Genomic DNA, 19611 nt, shown 5'->3' on the forward strand with positions numbered 1-19611 from the left:
CTTTTAAATCCAGTTCTTTCCGAAAGTGGACATCCGCGACCCTTTTGCTGCGAAAGGCACGCATTATTTATGCTGGTCCCTTCGTCCAGCTGTTTTAAAGTTGCGTCTGTGTACAGAACAGAGAGGCATCTTCCCCGAGAATTCATTTTCCATTTTCGTTAAAGGTCATTCAACGGTCTTGTGTTTGTTTGTTTTTTTTCTAGCCTCTTTCCAGTAGTCCTGATCTGTGCACTTTCTTTTTGCAGTTTTTATGATTATAATTATCTTCTTTTTTATTTTTTCCACTTGTGCTGCAACTGAATCACTTTGAAACATATGTATGTCAATGGAAGCCCGTTGATAACAGAACCCCTGGGTCTTTTGTAGAATCTAATTTGTGAGATCATATAGTATGAATGCTTATGCAGCTGTCAGATTAGTTTTCCACTCTTAGTCAGAATGACCCAAAATTAGTCATTTAAGATTTTATTTCTCACACCATTACAGCAGCAATTTTCAGCATTTACAACATGTACCAGGCTGTTAGTTGGGAGTATGCAGCATCAAGTGTCATGTATTGGCTTGTTTTATTTATAAATAAAGCTTTATTTTGAAGTAACCCTGTCAGTGGAGGCATTGGCGTGGGCCTTTCCCAACACAATAGAATACTTATGCACAGTTCACGCAACTGAACGCTAATCCTCCGATATGAATATACATTTTGGATTATGTAATGAAAAGGTTATGCAATGGCAGTCAGGAAAAAAAGGAGCAGATGTAACGGGGATGAGCTTGTATTTTATTTCTGGATTAGGCAAATGTTTTGCTAGATTTTGAGGAGCTTTAAACCGCCCCTCCCAGCCACTTACTGCGAATGTCTGCTTTTCCATCCGCTGAACTTTAACGCAGTGCTGTTTGCGAATGGTCTTTGTTAAAGACAAGCTGACATTTTATTTAATGAAGGTGCACTTTTTATTTTTTTCTCTCTCTTTTTTTTTGCCCGTCTGTAGGACCTTCTAGAGGATCACACCTGCTGTGTGGGATGATTTTGGTATTTTCTGATCAGGTGTGTCTCGCGGTGGGACACCTAGCTGTCCCCGGGAGCCATGTTGAGTTTAAGTGGTTAAAATGAATGACATATTCCACAAAGTAGTCCTATTTCATGGATATACAGATGGTCTAATTGCATATAATTACATGAAAAAACAAATGACAGATACATGCGTTTTGATTGACTGCACTTGAATCCCATGCAGAAAGACGCTATATAATGTGAACATGGTACAGGCTACGGAGTGGCGTTTTGACCAGGACAGACTGTTCTGTTTTGTTTCACATTCTCAATAATGTGCAGGGTAGTGCTTGGCTGAAGCGACGCCATTGGTCACTAAAGCACAACCGACGTTTTCTCCCTTCCTTTCTCTGCCATTTGTGTCATCGAAATGGAAACTGCCCAAGGTGGAGACATTCTGAGTTCACGGCCTCCTTACGCCCAAAGATCTGTGAAGCCATTTCATCTCTGGCTGGCACAGGGCTTTATTTAGCAGATGCCTGCAGGTGTTGCCTAGTAACGGAGAAGGAACCAAGATCAGAGAAGGGGGGGGGGGGGGGAGAGTAGGCGGGGGGACGGCTCTCTCTTCCACCCCCGCCACGGCTCGCAGTCTTCATTAGAAGCCGTTTCAAAGGCTTCGCAGTCACTAGTCTGAGGAAAAACTGACCAATTATAAAACCCGTTTTGATTGTGTCTGGGTTTCTTAATTAGCGTAGTTTTTTTTTTCTTTTCAATGTCTGGGCAATCGCATATTCTGGCTGGTGATTGTTGGCTACATTTATTTTTTAACACCCAGCTTACACATTTATTACCTGTATAAATAAAGGTTAAATTGATTTTAAAAATCAAAATAAAATTGTACCTAGACCAATAGACAAGTGAAGACCATTTTCACTATTTAAGTATACTTAATTCATGTAACTGGAATGTCTTCCATCCAGACAAAAGTCAACCAATCATTACCACTAAAACCCTAGATTGTACTTTGAAGGACATACTGTGTGCCAATTGAAAATCTAGTTAATTCTAGTTAATATAGTTCATTCCACATCATTGTAATTATTGTTTCTTTATGTTAAAATAATTAGGCTGTATTAAAATGATTTGTTATTGAATATCATTTAGATGTTATCTTTTCTTGCAGTGCTGGACATTCTTGAGATATGTTGTCATATCTATAGCATGGTATGATAACCCAGGTGGGCTATTTCATCCATTCTAATAAGACTAAAAACTCACCGTACCGGATCACCCCAGGCCGAAGAGAATGAACTCTTCATTACAGAGTTTTCCAACAAAACAAAAAACCCATGTGAGCTATGTTACTTACACACTATCCAAGGAACAAGCAGACAGACCAAACACTAGTGATTAGTCTTCTTGTAGTAATACTGCGAGGGGGGCATTTTACAGAGGCTTCTTTTCCCGGTGCTTACTGGTAGGGGTGCATCTGTGCCAGCAGAGATATTAGGCCATGCTAGACCGCCGCTCCCCATCCCACCACTTGGCGCTGCAGCATTTCTCCATAATGCGGAGAGGAGACGAACGATGACTCGAGCGTGCATCACCCAGCGTAGGGAACGCTGAACATCAGAATGTTTTCCTGGGGGAAGGTTGCCAGCGCAGTTCACCATGATGCTTCATTTATTACTGTCCTCTCCCGGTACTTCCCTCGCGCTACCTGGGGAAAACAGTGCCGTTTCCGAAGAGCTCTCCCGCGTCTAAAAATATCCTTTTCCCATGTGCGCTGTGCCATAAAATATTTATAGTCAACTACAATCTGCTACGCTGGCGTTGATGCAACAGACTTCAAATATTAATGAGCGATAGCTTGGAGGAGACGCCAGAATGGAACAGACTTCTGTCCCCTTCGGCACAATGCGAGGTCTTACGTAATCCACGGCGCCGTAGCCTGAAAGATTCACATGATCCCAGTGAAGCACATCTGCACGCTGACTCCTTCCCATCCTTCTTCTGGAGGAAAGGGCTCAAAGACAAAAGACGTGCTGCAGCTGCAGCCGCAGGCTGTGAAATGGTGCTCGCACGCGGTCAGATATGTAAATGTCACTCTGCCTATTTATATAGCACGCTGTGATGCTACACATAATTGCATAATGGTCTATGCCCTGTAACTAATTAGACCAAACACAACTATATAATTAATCTTAATTTAAAAATTTTTTTTTTTTTTTTAATGGAAAACTATGTAGCAACAACTAACCTCATAAATCCAAGGGCACAGACAGTTATCTCTCTGGACCCAGCTGCTATCTAATGGCTAATATTGCAGGGTGAAAGGAGCACACTTTAAGCATCGCATACATTATTGAGACCTTCCATTTTGCTATACAAATCACACACACACACATATATATATATATATATGATATTTATCCATTGTGGGAGTAAGGCATGAATTATTAAAGAGTGACATTTGCACAGGGCAAGACTTGTTAGGGTAGACTGTAGCTGCTCGTGTGGGTCCACATCCCTGCCTCTCCTGTCTACAGCTGAGTGCAGTAAGCTGGAGTCCAATGCTAGGAACAAAAGAGGCCTTCTAGTGCTCTTCTTCTGGTGCTCTTCTTCTAGTGCTCTTCTTCTAGTGCTCTTCTTCTAGTGCTCTTCTTCTGGTGCTCTTCTTCTAGTGCTCTTCTTCTAGTGCTCTTCTTCTGGTGCTCTTCTTCTGGTGCTCTTCTTCTGGTGCTTCGTCAACCTTGAAGTTGCTGTCGTGCATCAAAGGTCACGGGGCAATTGAATTTGTCTTGTGTTGACCTTTAAAAAAACGCACACGGAATTTTAAGTGTGACTGCCCTATTTTAATGGAAATCCTTGTTATTGAAACCCTCATACAGTGTCTCATTTTGGCATATTTTTTTTCTGGCTTTGTTTTTTCTATTTAGTGTCTGTTGCCATGGAGGTTAGAACTTACCTGCATTATTTATGTATAATTGTGTCTGAAATGTTGATTGGGTGCCAGTTTTACATATTATATGTATAAATAAGTGTAAAATCAATTTTACTTTGAAATGATCTTTATCGTTGTAGTATTAATTATCCTCTTTTTTCCTGCTTTGTTTCCTCCATGATCTGGCACAATGCCTTCTGCCCCTTTTGGTTCCCGGGCATAGAGCAAACCCTTTATCTAGAGATCTATTGTGGGAACCTGATAGCAGCAACACTCAGATCCATTGGACTCCAACATTATTAGTCCACAGAATGCCAAATTACAAGTTGTGTAAAGCCTCTTCAAATCCCAAAGTGACCGACTTGACTACTTACGTGTGTGTGTGTGTGTGTGTGGGTGTGTGCGTGAGCGCACGTGTGCACAGGGATTAATCTGAGACAATTCTGAGAGACAGAACGCCTGTAATAGGCTGCGGGTCCCAGGTGTCAAGACTGATTTAAAGAATAAAAAAGACTGCCTGAGAAGTAATGCCTTGTGAACAGATTACAGATGTCCACATTTTCACAGTGCAGTCTAAGTGTACCCCGTTTCCCAAGCACCCAAACCCACCCTAGCCAAGAGCGATCCACCGAGGTGTGTGACTGGTCTTCCAGAAGAGCAGGACTGTGCACTGGCAGGGATAATGGTGCGTCCTTTGGCCCTCTTCTGATGCCGAGATTCACCCGAATCTCGATTTCTGAAAAGGGCAACAGCGAGCTCTTTTTCTCAAAGCATTTCTTTGTCGTGCGCTCTTACCATCACACAGTAACCTGACAGCAGTGGGTTTGTTAATAATCACCTCTAGGTCACCCTGCCATTTGAATCCAAGTGCATCAGTAGATGACACGGGTCAGAACTCTCAGTAAACAGCAATGGGGCAGCACTCAAAAGAGGAGGATGAAGAGGATGGTGTATAGTCCTAGTTAAACCCATTTTGATACAAATCTGTGAGAAGTGCGGGTCAACTTAAAAGGCTAAGGTGCACGCAGAAAGACACTGGTCATAGCTGCAATGTGCCACAAACCACCACCCAACAGATAAAGAACTCCTGAAAGAAGTTTAAACGGGAGGACAAAAAGGACAACAAGGATGACAAACGATGTAAACCTTGTGCTTACACAGGCAAAGGCTGCTGAAGTAGGTACCAAATAAAAACGTGAACCGGGACAGCTTGAACAGGGATAATACTTTCAATCATCGGCTAAATAGAATAAAACATCATTAATAATAAAACAAATGCAATATGTTTCTACAGGGTTGAATGAGCCTTTAACTTTATTGCACATTCATGTTTGGTTTTGCTCTGACTGGCCTGCGGTGTTTAAGTGAGGCCTGTATAACACACTTAGTCTACTTTATTCCACACAATGAAGAGGCTCCGAGTCACCCACACACCAGACTCCACTGAGTTCAGGTACATATCTTTTTTTTTCTGTGACAATACCTGTGACATGCTTCCAAAAACTCCATTTTGGCAAACCACAAATAAATTAAAACACAAACATTCATAATAACACAACGTGACAATTTTAGACAGAAATCAAGACGGGAAAAAAAAAGAAAAAAGTAGAAGCAGGAACTGCAGTTTTTTCCCCATTTTTCTTCATTTTTTTTTTTTTTTTTAAAAACAAGATAGCTAGCTAACAATCACAGTTCACATGCAGATATAAGATAACAGAATCATCTCACTTGTTTGGACAATTAATTCAATTAGTTTCTGCAGAACTAACATTCTAAAGTCTATCACAAAAGTATGCTCCTAAACCAGCAAACACCCATTTATTCTGACATTTTGACTTATTATAATTTATCATATTATAGCATCCCCTAGCACAGGTCCTTAGAAATGCACACTCACTTTTGAAATGGCGGCCCATACAGAATCTGGAAAAGACCCATAGCAATGACTTGTATTTAGATACCAGATACTGCAAAATGATCATTCATGAAAATTAAAGTACATTATGGCCTAAGGGGCCCTCACACACTCAGTATTTTGATTTCCTGTTTGTGTGAACTCAGTAAAATGATACTGTACAACTATTCTCATGCAAGGACACAGTAGCCTAAAGATACATATTTGTTACGTTGAGCATTTGTAGTTCATGTGAAAGAACAATGTATGACTGTCTGGGAAGAACCCGGGTTAGGATTTCACCGTCTCCCCCATATTTTTATAGTGAAAAATGAGTCGCACATCTAAAAACGCACTGCGGCTTGGCGGACTTAACAATATCTCGCGCATCGACAGACACTGCTCTTGCCTAATGTCACACCAGTCAACTCAGGTATAGGGCAAAAGGACAACAAATGTAAATGCCGGGGATGTTTCCCACTTGAATGTCAATATCATTAGCAGCTTCAGTTGTGACATTCAAAACTACAAAACACCCGGAGGTGCTTTTGTGGCAAATATTCCATCCGTGCAATGCATTCTGGGTTTGAGGCTCCTTGAGTGTTTGAGGCCGAGTGTTCCGTCAAACAAAGACAGGCACATGACATGGGAGAAAGACATGGCGTGATACATTGCTGAATTGCTATCTGCTTGTTGAGAGGCATTGCGGCACAGCGCAATTCAGATTATCAAAGAGGATGATTTATGTGACGTATGAAGGGGATGGAAGATCTTTGATGTGACACCTTTGAGCTGGGCTGGTAATGATGGCGTTTTGTTGTGTCTGTGGCTGCAGACTGTACCATTTGTGGCTGCAGGTGGGAGTTAAGAGGAGCGGAGTGAAGGTGGAGCAGGTCATAGCGGAATGACGCCTACCCTCTTTGGTACGAACCATGTGAGTAGAGACTGAGGTCAATGAACATTGAAGAGGCCCAAAGAAAAAAGGAAAAAATAAAATTGAGCCATTTCAGATGAAAGTTCTTTACATTTAAAATGTTGAACATTGGTGCATATTATGCTAGACTCCAGAGAGTCTTTAATATAAACACCTGTACATTTTAACAGCTGACATCATGTTTTATGTCAAGGCAATTATTCATTAGCAGTGAGCGTGACCTTGCACACATTTCATGATATAAAGTCAGGTTCAGAGAAAGGCTTTCAAATGAGGTATCTGTGCCAAAAATGTTCTGCAAAATTGAATCGCACTGTACAGTACATAGGACTTGATGCTAAATTGTTTTTTCCGCTATGTTATAATTTGAGTTCCCAAGAACACAGAACTCTGGGCTTAAACATCCTGAAGGGATACTTATTCTACATTTATTCTAAATGAATTCATAATCTTTTAATGGCTTGACTGAATGCTGGTTAAATATGAAAAGTGATGTGACTTAAGTTGTTCACTTAAAAATCAACATATCCTGTCATCGCATTGTCTGACAGTGTGGCAAAATGGAAAGACTACTTTCTGTGCCAATGTATTATAGGAAAATAAAGGCATTGGGTCTTTATTATGTAGATGTCTGCACAGTTATACCCAATGCATAATTAAGAGTCTAGAGCCAACTGGGCACCTGCGTGAGAGACACCTTCATCTTGCCATCTTGCCAAGGGGCACCTAATAAAACCCGAGGCTTCTCATGCAAGACTCTTGGCACATCAATCAAATTCCCACACGACTCACATTCGTGTCGTACAGAGATGTCCTGTGGGTCAGTCTTATCCATCTTCGTCCGTTACTGTTAGTGGCAGCAGGTACCGCAGTTAGCATTGGAAATGAACACCACTGCCACCCAGCCATCTGTTCTACAGCTCTCTTTAATCAACTACCACAGCTCTTACACAGGAAAGCCAGGCGAGGAAACAGTGCACTAGCGCCACCAAACTACCCAGAGAAAAGAAGAGAGTGAAAGAATCAGTGTAGCACAACACCATTAAACAACAACGACATGGCTCGGTACGCCTATTACAGACTCCATTTCTCCTGGAAAGCTACCAGCTTTTGTGCCATTTCACAGCAAGGAAAAAAAAAACACAAAGCACATGTAACAACACCTCCAAGGTGCTAATTGAGGCCAATTTCTTCTTGGCTCAGTTGAGTAGTGTAATTTTAAAAAAGCGAGCTTATACCAATATGCAACAAGCCAATTTCATACACTGTTTTTAAGGGACCGATTTCATGAATCTGCATGTCTGTGTCAAGCCCCACATGCTCGACTGCTCTCGCTCACACACTCCCACACGCACACATACACGTACATCCCACCAACTGGGATCCACAATCAACAGCCATCTGGTATCTAAATCATCAGACCTTCATATTCTTTGTCTTCTCCAAAATGCATGATAATATCAACAAAGAGGAGTGGTTCATTGCCATTTTTTTTATCATTACAGTACTTCAGCATAAGCAAAATAAATTCCTCATTGGAAATCAATGACCATCTACATAACACAGTGATGTCTAAATTTAGCCACAAGAGACAAAAAGACAGAGAGAACAAGAAAGAGCGAGAGAGATAGAGAGAGAGAGAGAGAGAGAGAAAGACAGAAAGAGAGCACAGCTCCACATAAATTACAATCTTCAAGTTGCATTGAACTGTGAAAAACAGCACTGCGAAAAGAAGTGAACCTGCAACGTACTGCCTGTCTATTAAATATTAACAGTTCATTTGCATGGAAATGAGAGGAGCAGCAGCGGATGGAAACTCTGATGCTGTTCATGGCAGTGCGTCGGAACACGGCGAGAGAGAGAGAGGAGGAGGAGGAGGAGGAGGAGGGCAAACACGCATAATGCAGAGGGCCTGGTGGGAGGAATTATCAGGCAGAAGAGAGGAAGGGTCAGTTGAAAGGAGGGCGTCTTGACATCAGCAGGACTATCACTTCTGCGGGGCCAGATCCAGTTTTTGAAACACGATCCGCCAAAAGGCGATATTTACCTGTAAACACATCTGCTCATGAATAAATTAAAAATGTCACCATGTGCTCCACAGGCACCTAGATGAGAGTACGTCAAAAGAATACGACAATGGGACGTGCGGCACAGGGGACGGGATGGTAGCTTTCTTTTTTTTTCTTCTTTTTTTTCTTTTTAAAGTTTGGTGGGAAAGGAGCAGGGCTGGGGGGGGGGTGGGGGGGTGAGGGGTTGCGACCTCCATCTCAGCCATCGGAAACGGGAGGGGACACCCAGCCGTACTTCTCGTGGGTCTTCACCAGGCTCTTGAAGGTGGCCTCTGCTTCCTTGCGGCTGAAGGCTTTCTTGGATTTCCCCGCTTTCCTGCAGATTCGGCCCTGTGAGGGAGGAGAGAACAATCCCATGTGACTCGACCCGCTCCTTCTCTTTTTCACTCGCCACCAAACTGAGTCATGCCCACATTATGATCATGCAGAACCATAAGACAAGCAACATGTGATCACATATGTACTTAACCTTTACAAGTTCTGTTCCTGCATCTTTCACTAACTGAGCCCCAGAGTTTGTCAAACTAAACTCATTTCTCATGTTTAGTGGTGTATATGTTGGAGATATGCCGGAAATACATTCGTTTTGTTAAACGGTCAGCAGGGATTAATGGCCTGAGGTTTGGCTTCCATTGCCGAAGCTCACGAAAAAAGTAAAAAGTCAGTATCCATAGCAACACCACAGCACACCTCGTCTAATGATTTGAGACAAATTGTCCATCGGTTTCCCCCAATGGGAGGGGAGAAAATAAATCAGTAGAATTCACTGGCCAAGCAGTTGGTTACAGTATGTGATGTTCCCAGAAAAAATGAACCACACGAACTCTAAGCAATAATATTTTTCAAAAATATAACAATTTGGACAGAATCAGCACAATATGTACTGAGATTAATATTTTAGCCAGAAATATAGGAGTTGAAAATGGAACAATGTACAGCAGAGGTCATTCATTGCTAAATGAGTGAGGCAACACAAATTTGCTTTTGCTGCAAAATGCAGAAAAAGCAGGGTAGCACTTACACCCCATGATAAAAGGAAATGACATCATAATTGTGAAGTGAAACTATAGAAACTATAGCACTCTTTTGGCAAGTCTCTTTTGAAATCTAGGGCAGATGCGAACCCAGTGTCTTAGGTCAGTTGCCACAAAGGACAAACAAAAGGGTTTTACCATGGCAATATGCAAATTCTTTCACTAAAGCTGATGTCAAATACCACTGACTTCTTTGAAACATTAACAAAGAACTGATTTAATGGCAGTCAATTTTGTAATATGTTACCGATTGATGCTTTTCAAAGTCTAATTTGTTTTTCTAAGTAATAGCTAATTAGTTCGGTTTTTAAAAAAAACATTTTTTTAAGGCCAGCTGTGTTGCTCTGATAGCATTTGGTGCTACTATGCTCTTATGCTCATTATTCATAATGTTCAGAGACAAAGACGATGATTAGACATCCTCTTACAGGGACAAATCTCATAATGACACCCCCCCCCCCCCCCAAACCCCATAGTTCCCTCACACAAACAGAAATATTGCCCCACACGTATTAGACCCCCAAATCGCAAAAAGACCCATCACCTGAAGTGTAATGTTCTTTTCAAATGGACCACAGTCATTTGTTAAAAGAAACTGACAGGCAAAATGGAGGCATTAGAAAGTCTGAAGCTCTTGGAAAATAGCAGTCACAGAGCAGGCAATAGAAATCATCAGCTACTCAGATTGACTGCAAAATGACAGATAATTATTTTTCTTTGCAGTGAAATACTTTGTTATTGACTACTGTTTGTGCAGAGATGTTTAAGTGTATGGGAACATTTAAGAACTATACATACAGTGAACAACTAGTACTCACATATCTGCAGTGGACTTAAGGTCACTGAGAAACAGAACATGGAAACAGAATGTGATTACAATAACCTAATCTAGGGGGGCATACAAATGAAAATATATTTTCCAACAAAACCATAGCGACTGGAGCATGTGTTTTGATTCTGACTGCTCTCAAAAAGAAAGCTCACCAGGTGGATAAAAATAGCAAAACAGAAAGACACAGCAGCATATTACAAAATTCACAGGTGCCTTTAACCAAGGCAGTTTTTACAAGTACAAGGCCATACAACTAAAAAGGAGAATTCTTCAAAATTGATGCAAAAGGTGTCTAACTGGGTTGTTTTAAAATGAGCACTTTAGTTTATTCATGGTTCAAAAACACATCAGCACAAAGCATTCATCTCTTATTCGTACAGTGGAAGGGAACTTTACCCAGAGCCATCATGCTCATAGATAAATCCATGGGTGACAATGATCCACCAACTGAATCAACACACTAAACAGATTCTTCCCTTTTGCAAACAGCTGGTCAGCTACTTGGTTATGAATAACATTTTGACATAAATATAGTTGAGACAGGCTAATGAAATCGTGCTAAATGATTTGTGCAGATTCCTTGATGACAGAAATGGTGCTTATTTTCACCTGAAGGATTTCTCCAAATGCAGGTTTTCATCATCTGATGCAGATGAGATAATGTAATATCTCCCCATTAAGTGGTAATGAAAGCTCTGTCCTGGCTTGATGTGGCTGCCTTGCTCTGGCCCCACAATATATGTCCTTCACCCTAGTTTCAGTTCTTGAGCTGCCTCTTCACAAGTCCACAATGCAAGGGAAATGGGTTGACTCAAAATGGCTGCTGTGCATCGACCAATACAGTAGTAAGTTGTCAGTGGCTCCTCATCGTTCTGATTGGGAAACTACTGAAGAGCTGTACACCACACATGCATTTCAGAAACCTTTTGACGCATTCAGGACATGGGTTTAAAGAGGATCTCTCTCATCCTACATAGAGATACGCTGCACCTTGTATAGATACGATTTGTGGAATTTTTTTCACAATTTTAGGCCCTTGGCCAGAATGACTTCCATGCATTCTCACTCCAAAGCGGTATGGCCAGAGGATGATTAATCAAGGGACATCTGGCAGATTATTGTTTGCCACTCCTGCGCCATCCTATTTTACCCAACCCAACACTGTCATTGACGGGTCGCACTGACAGAAGTATCCATGGCTAGAGCCGATGAGATCAATCAACGCTGCATGTTCTGAGAAGGCACGTTACATAAAAGCCCAGCGTTCGGCATGGATTTCTGTTATCACTTCATTCTGGTTTTGCGTGAGCGAGAATGGATTTCCTACGCAACACTTCATGAGGTCTCGCACACGCAATTACATAATCCTGGTTTGTCAGTGTATGTTATTTAGCTTCGACAAGAATATTTCCGCTGTCTTAACTAGGTCACGCAGCACATGAGATTTACATTTCATCGCCCTCAATAGCAGAATAAACATTTTGCCCTTTTATATTTCCTATTGCCAAATTATAAAATCAAGAACAAACAATCTGTATTGTTGTTCTTGTTACTATTATTATTATTATTATTATTACTAAATTGACCTTTCTTTTCAAAATTTTCACAACATGTATATTAGACAGGTACTGGACACTCTCCCTCCATCTGTGATGGAAATGTTTTTTAATCCACTGGTAGGCAAGAATGCCAAGGACCCATGGTTGCTCTGGTGTGAACACGGCTGGAGAGTCAAAAATAGCCCATTATTGCCCCAGGTCCTGTCAGAGCAGGTTGCAGTTTAATGGGCCAGAAAGAATACTTAGAGCTTACTCATTCAAGAGGAAGCGTCCAGATCATGTTTCAAAGCCTGTGATTTTTGGATTAAAAGCCAAATTGAGTTTAAGGCTCCTGGAGAGTTTCCTTCGGAAAATAAAAACCCAGGAAAAGTGGTCATTTGGGCAAAGCGAGCAATTATAAATCAGCCACTCCTTGGTATGCGCTTGGTGTACTGCATGCTCAACAAGCACATCCCCTCGGGCTGGTTTTTAAATGCCCATTGACTTCTTTAAAAATATACTTTCAACGTCCAATCAGGCTTGTGTGTGAAATAAAAACAGAACAGTAAAATACTTTTTTTCATTTATTTACGTAAAGCTTTAGGTATCATTTGTCTTTATTGAACATAGCTCAGTTTCAGGGGGAAGAAAACGTGCAAATGCTCCTGAGCTTATAGGAATTGAAAAAAAAGCCCACAATACACCAACACTGTGATTGTTTGCTCAGCTGTCCTAAAGTCTATACTGTAAATATGACACTTGAATGACAACTGGCCAACGGCACATTAGCTGTACATATTCACACAAGGATACTAAAGTGGAATATGGAATTGCTACTGGTTACTGTACCATGACGTACAGTTTATTTGTGAAAGCACTGGTGTAAATGTCTTGTTTTCTTGTTTGGAATTTAACCGTTACTGCTTTTCAAATGAACTTTTTCAAAGAAATTATTTATACAAAGATTATGTCTGTTTCTTAGAATCTTCATAGATGCTACCACAATGATTTCAGGACAGGGAATGACAAAAATGATAAAAAGAGTAGGAGAATGGAATTGTATATAGCCTAACTGTACCAATCAAAACAATTACTAAACATATATTCAATATATTGGCTACCATATTTTATATCTTAGGCCCATGGTTTTCAAAATATGAACAATGCAAACATTTTTGAACCAAGAAATCATAGCCTAGTCTAAATGTTTTAAAATCTGAGGTTGCTAACAATCACATATATAAATTAAATTTTTTTCCAACATTTAAAAAATTGTAAATGCATGAACAGGCAAATAGACAGCAAACTGGATTTTGAAAATCCTTTACACAATAATATATATGTAGTTAAAAACTAGACCTATTTCTCTGTCCATCAAATAAGATACGTGGAAGTATGATGTTCCGGCCACATTCCTAAAAAGAAAACCAACACTTCAAGGTATTCCTATTCAAATCATTTTGTAGCTTAGAAAGAAATCCAGAAAGGTTTAAAATATCTCGAAATTCCTACAGTACCATATTTTTAAAGTACCACTGCAATGTAGTCAGAGAAATACACCACCAACAATACTTACGCTAAAATGAATGTAAAAATAATTTATTAGTGTTAATCAATGAGAAGTAAATACAATTCGAAATGGGGTTCACTCTATCCACTGCTTTAAAAAGAAACCTTGAAATCATCAGGAATTCCATTGATCTGAAGGAATTGGCTCAATACTTTAAAATATATCTACTTTGAGTATTCACTTTGAAATACTTATACTACTCTTACACTAGGCAACAGCATTTGTGTACTATATTGATTATAGCCATAGGCAAGTAACACATCCTTACTGCATTTTATGTAGGCAATTCAGGACCCTTATATTTACTGTATATCCAAAAAATGTTCATAATCTTTAGAACTCCTTCCCATGACCTTATGTGTTGAAATCATCACCCTGGTTAAGCACTTAATGTTCTCAGTCAAGAACATTAAGTGCTGGAAGACACTGTCGTTTGATTAGTGTGAAGAGCTTTAGTATGACGTCCCTTTGCCAAACATATTAACGGCATTGGATACCTCTAAAACACATTCGAAAAATCAAGATAAAATAATGCCTTTTTTTTTTTTAACAGAACTGCAAGCACGTTGAAAGGATGGCAGCTAAAATGCATTTTCATAAATCACTGCCAACTCCTTGAAAGTGTGGCGATTAAAAAGCTTGTGAGAAAATATGTATTAAAGGAAGGGGCTTTTTATTGCTTACCAGGCATTCATCTCTGTCATGAGAGTAAAAGATCAATCTTTTCACTCCTAGATAATTATCTTCAGCCCCTCTGGGAGTTTGATGTTGTAACAAGGGCCATGATGTTAATTCTCCATGTATCCTTCAGGCTGTTTAATGAAAATGCTTATTTTACAATGCCTTCAGGTCTTCAAAACTAATAGTTTGAAGCTTAGAATCCTCGGAACATTGACACTTAATTGCAGCTAGGATTCACGAAACTCGGCACCACTGAAATTTCCACAGTGAACGGATGCTTTGAGGTGCAAAATGTCTGCGCCCTGAACAAGTCTCCATTTTAAGAAATGCATGCACCATATATCACAGATTGACTGATGCAGCGATCACAGCAACTGAATCCAGGGTCGCCATGGTGACAGAGTCTGAAGGATGAAATCAAAATGACCAGTAGATACCTTGGCACTCAACAGCTAATGAACAACAAGGGTCAACGATTGAAGGCGTCATTGGTATGAATTCTCAAAACCTGAACGAAGAAGAGAGGACGTACGCAAGCATCTCTGATTAGATGCTTATAACAAAAAGGGACTTAAATAATCTTCAAATGTTCACAAATCATGCTAAAAATGTAAAACATCTGCTTAGTTTTTGCATTGCCCAAGGGAAACTGGAACCTTGAAGACTAGTCTGTCGATCTTTGGAAATAAATATTCAAAACTCATATCAAAACACAGCACATTAGCAAAAATGATCTATTAATTCAGTCTTTTCTTTTGAAATTAACAATTGCTCTCAATTCCTCCTTCAATATAATGGCTCCAGAAGGTTATGGGTTCAATTCCCAGGAGACACACTACACAGATGTCAAATCCCCACTGGATCACAGTGGGTGTTTGAATTTCAGATTTCCAGGGATAGAGTGAAATAGAGTGAAACTGACTGACATTCTAGCGAGTATACATAAAACTGGTTTTACACCATTAAACTCACGAACCCATGTACTTTCTGGATTACGCATGCTCTTTTAGCACTGCAGTGCAAGCACGCCTTAGCAAATAGCAGCATATACGGTAGGTTTTGCAATAGCCTACCATTTTATGCCACTGGTAATCTGCATGCACAGTGTGATCACGTATGCTTGGGAGTCTGACTAAAATAACATACGCAGTATGCACAAAGCGCAGGATATTGTATACATTGGGGGAAAAAAAACTCTTCAGCACGGTTGTTTATTACCTATTTGACCATTTATGTAGGACCTATCGTATTATAATGTTATGGACACATGCGCATGAACCCGCATAGAAAAAAATAAAGACCCTCACCTGTCCTTTTACGAGACTCGCTGCGAACTGTCTCATCACCGCCTCCACTGTGTAAGCACTGGACCATCCGCGGGGTGTCAACAACTCCATGCAAATAGCTCCTCCGTCGAGTACGTAGCCGTTCTCCAACCTGGGGCTGAGAACCCGCATGAAAGGTGGGGAGAAAGGGAAATTGTCGGGGAAAGACACATTCAGCAATATATACTCGGTGTTGGTTTCTTTCATATCCTGCCAGAGGGCAGAGTCTTTGTCCACTTGGTGTAACTTCACATTCCAGTCAAAGAGGTTGTCGTCGGCCAATTCGACCGTTATAAAGTTGTCACCTAGCCTCCGGATTTCTTGCAGTTCTTTCATCAATCTCCTCGTCCGAACCTGGGTGCAATGCTGTCTGTGCGGCGCTAACGGTGGTAGCGAGGTACTGGTCGCCTTGCCACCTCCTTGCTGTTTTTCCTTCATGTCCTTGCCCTGTTTATCCTTACCGGTCGGCTTGTCTTTACTGGATTGCTCCGATTTCTTGGTTTTTATTTCAGGAGTGCTGAGAATGTTGCTCTCGTTGTTGCTGGTGTTGCAGTGCTTAATGTTGTTATTTTTCTGGTTTCCTTTCGTTCCTTTTAGGGAGCCTTGGTGATGCTTCGGATCCTCCGTGTCTCGGTCATGAAGCCGAATGAGACCTATTTTCCGTAGAAGAGTGGCCATTATTCCGCTTGACTTTCAGGTCGTGTTCACTAAATTGCCGGAATGGTGTTAGCTTTAATACCGACGAACAAATACCTTGCCTACTGCAGCCTCTGAAGATAACCACTGGGCGATTGCATGAAGCCCCCCGATTTCAGTGCATCGTTTCAACGAGCTCAGAACGAAAGCACAAAAGCCATTATAGAAAATTAAGTTACACAATAAAGCTGGCTAATCATATAACAATTCCGTCAAATGCGTTACGTTATGTAATTACTTTGTTACGCAAACGATACTAAAATCAATTCGGTGCAATTCCCGGCTCTTCGTTGCAGCAAATTTGACAGGTCGGTGATGTTGTTGACTGCAGTTGTGCGGATATGGCTGCGGATAGGATACTCGCGTCCTCCAGTTAGCTATTTTTCATGCACTTCGCTGCGTTTAAATATAATCACAAATGTTCCTGTGTCCCCGTATCCTTTTCACGCAAATAATCACATCTCAATTTAAATGGACGATACGTTTCTTTGTCCAAGGTTATGTTCGACAGATTGACTTACCCTTGGTGGTAACTGTTTTTTTTTGTACAGACGTCTGTTTAAATGTATCCCGCAAAAATGCGCGTAACGAAACAGTACTCTATCGGCTGCAAAAATACGTGACCGTTTAATCCAGAGTTTCCAGTCGATCTGACTTTGCAGAGGTAAAAGCTTTGATGTAACTGCAGCTGCGGCAGCGCTAGCTCTAATGCTGTTTGGAACGAACCAATCTGATAATCCTTAGCGAAGGGAGCACACAAATAGAAGCAGCCAAACGCTCGGGACGTAAAACAGCTTCCGCTGTACCTGGATTGAATGAATAAATACGCCTCCCGCACCGAGTAATATATGCGCGAAGTGGGCTGGGGTTTTCATGGATCAGCTGCCGTATCTGAAAAAGCTTTTGACGAATCTTTTATTTCGCCATCCGATTAATACTTCTCACCGCACTAACGCGGGGTCCGTTAATCTTTAAAAGAACCGAATCAACCTAGCCTTAAAGATTTAAGTAAGGGCCACAGTCTACTCCATCAAGAACAATAAATTAACAAATAATTATATAGTGTCTCGTTTCGTTAGTGTTAAGCTTAGGCCTACTTATTCCAAAAAATAAAATAATAAAATAAAGTAAACAATACTATGCAATCTGTGGAAATATTTAGTGTACACTATAACCTACAGCATTACATACCTGGTTGGCCAGTTTTTGTTGTCCCCACTCAAACCACTCTTAGCTGGAAGTCAATGCTATCGTATTATGTTGGAAGGCCGATAGATTGCGTAAAACTCATCTTGAATCTCTCAAGACATTACCATTCTTTTTAAAAATCTGTTTGTAATTACTAGTAGCCTACGCTCATTTATTCATCGTGAGTATGATTGCTACTATAGTTCACTTTATGGAAGTCTCGCAGTCCATTACCACACATTTAGAGTATCAGTCCCTGATATTTATAGGATTACATACATCAATATTTAGCCTGCTGGTTTGTTTAAACAGGTGTCTGTCGTGCAGCATATCGGTCACTGATCAGATTTGTGGATTACTGGTCCTGTGGGTTACAGTTCCATATTCAGAGCCTCCAGTAGGGCACATGACCTCAGTGGGTTCAATAAAATATGAAGCTGTAAACACTGCAGCTCACCCTGAATAGATCTGTTTTTTGGTGGAAATTAGCTGTACAATTAATTTTTCACCAAATAAGGGACACAGTAGCATAGTTAAGAAAATACAAAGGGTGAAAATTACTGTACTTACATAAGCACGTAAGAAGGAAATGTGTTTTTATTTGTGTGATTAGGTTTGCAACCACGTTCAATTGAAATGATTATGTAAAACTGCATCCAAGAGCCCCCACGTGCTGCGCTGTGCTAACTGAAGACGAAATTGCATGGGGATTGTCGGCCATGGCATAATATGAAACCCCATTACTCAGGCAGAAAATTGCTTGGTAGAAAAATAACTCAGATGTGCAGGTTCTATAACTGAGACATGAAAACGGGCAGTTTAGGCAACATTAAGAAGATTAAGTGTGTCATCAGATTACCTATTTTATTCTTGCCAACTTCTGTCAATCTTTTTTTTTTGCTGTATCACTTTTCTTCCATATTAGTGCCTTCCAGGTTGTCATTAATGAATACAGTACATATTCAGTTCACACTTTTCAATCTGAAAATGTTATTCCACTGCTTCAGTCAATAGATATGTGATAAATGGTATACACAGAGTAATGGTGTGCGGATGGGGGAAAGAAAAAAAAACAGTCCAGGAACTGATACGATAGTGTGGTCATGTTAACCAATGGTTACCCCGCTGAATTCTGCCCTCAGGGTCACTTCAACCTGAAGAGTTCAAGTAAATCAAACTGTCAAAGAAGCAAAATAATTGGCACTGCATGAGGGAAATTGTATGATATGAAAACTGTTGGGAGGCAGTTTGATTCTTTACTGAAGATCTAGACGAGAGGAAGCCTGTGATTTAAAAACAGATTGAGGGAGATTCATAGATTTGTTTGTCAGAAGCTGAATGTCCCATAGCAGATAGGAAGGAGTTACAGGGGGGAAATTTCAGACTGACCTGTCATCATATCCCTCCATGACTCCCCTGGCCAGTCCATTACTCAGAGTAAGTTTATATTAGTATTTTACGCAAATAATTATCTAGAATTCTAAATAAACAGTAGTGACCAGCTGCCAGGGCCCATGAATGAAAAATGAACTGAAATAAAATATTTAGCATGGAACCAAACATTTTCTGCCTGTGTTGTCATGGTATTGAATCAAACTTTATATTCATCAGACTTTCAGACCCTTGACCAAAATGTGGCACCACTGCTTTATGAGGCAAATGTTATAGGTGCATTATTTCCACGTATTCTGATAGCCTACATCATTGTTTTATTTGCGGAGTAAAAAACATTTAAACAGAACATGTTGCAAAACATGCTGTACTTTGTGAGTTGAATTTCTGGGTTTCTAAAGCATTATTATTGAATAATTTAAAATAATAATAACAAATCATACAATAGGCTACAAAAAACTGTAAGCTGTGGCAACAAAGTAGGCTACATTTGAAATAATTTTGCCCATTTCAGTTGCATATT

The 19611-nt window shown here is 40.4% G+C and overlaps 1 protein-coding gene across 1 annotated transcript; it reads right to left on the reverse strand.

Annotated features, from left to right (window-relative positions):
* Positions 1–5218: 5218 nt before the first annotated feature.
* ube2ql1 (ubiquitin-conjugating enzyme E2Q family-like 1) lies at positions 5219–17469 on the reverse strand. Its single transcript, XM_035430468.1, has 2 exons — positions 15795–17469; positions 5219–9162 (listed from the first exon to the last, which is right to left on the reverse strand). The coding sequence occupies exons 1-2, from the start codon at positions 16488–16490 to the stop codon at positions 9031–9033; spliced, it is 828 nt and encodes a 275-aa protein (XP_035286359.1). The 5' UTR covers positions 16491–17469; the 3' UTR covers positions 5219–9030.
* Between the last annotated feature and the right edge of the window lie 2142 nt (positions 17470–19611).

The sequence above is a fragment of the Anguilla anguilla genome, chromosome 8 (genome assembly GCF_013347855.1).
Source record: "Anguilla anguilla isolate fAngAng1 chromosome 8, fAngAng1.pri, whole genome shotgun sequence".
Classification (NCBI taxonomy): domain Eukaryota; kingdom Metazoa; phylum Chordata; class Actinopteri; order Anguilliformes; family Anguillidae; genus Anguilla; species Anguilla anguilla.

Excerpts from the sequence above, each read along its gene's own strand:
- ube2ql1 (XM_035430468.1), bottom strand. The coding sequence starts at position 16,490 with ATGGCCACTCTTCTACGGAAAATAGGTCTCATTCGGCTTCATGACCGA. Across the intron at positions 9,163-15,794 it reads CGAGTCTCGTAAAAGGACAG|GGCCGAATCTGCAGGAAAGC; the intron begins GTGAGGGTCTTT and ends CCTCCCTCACAG.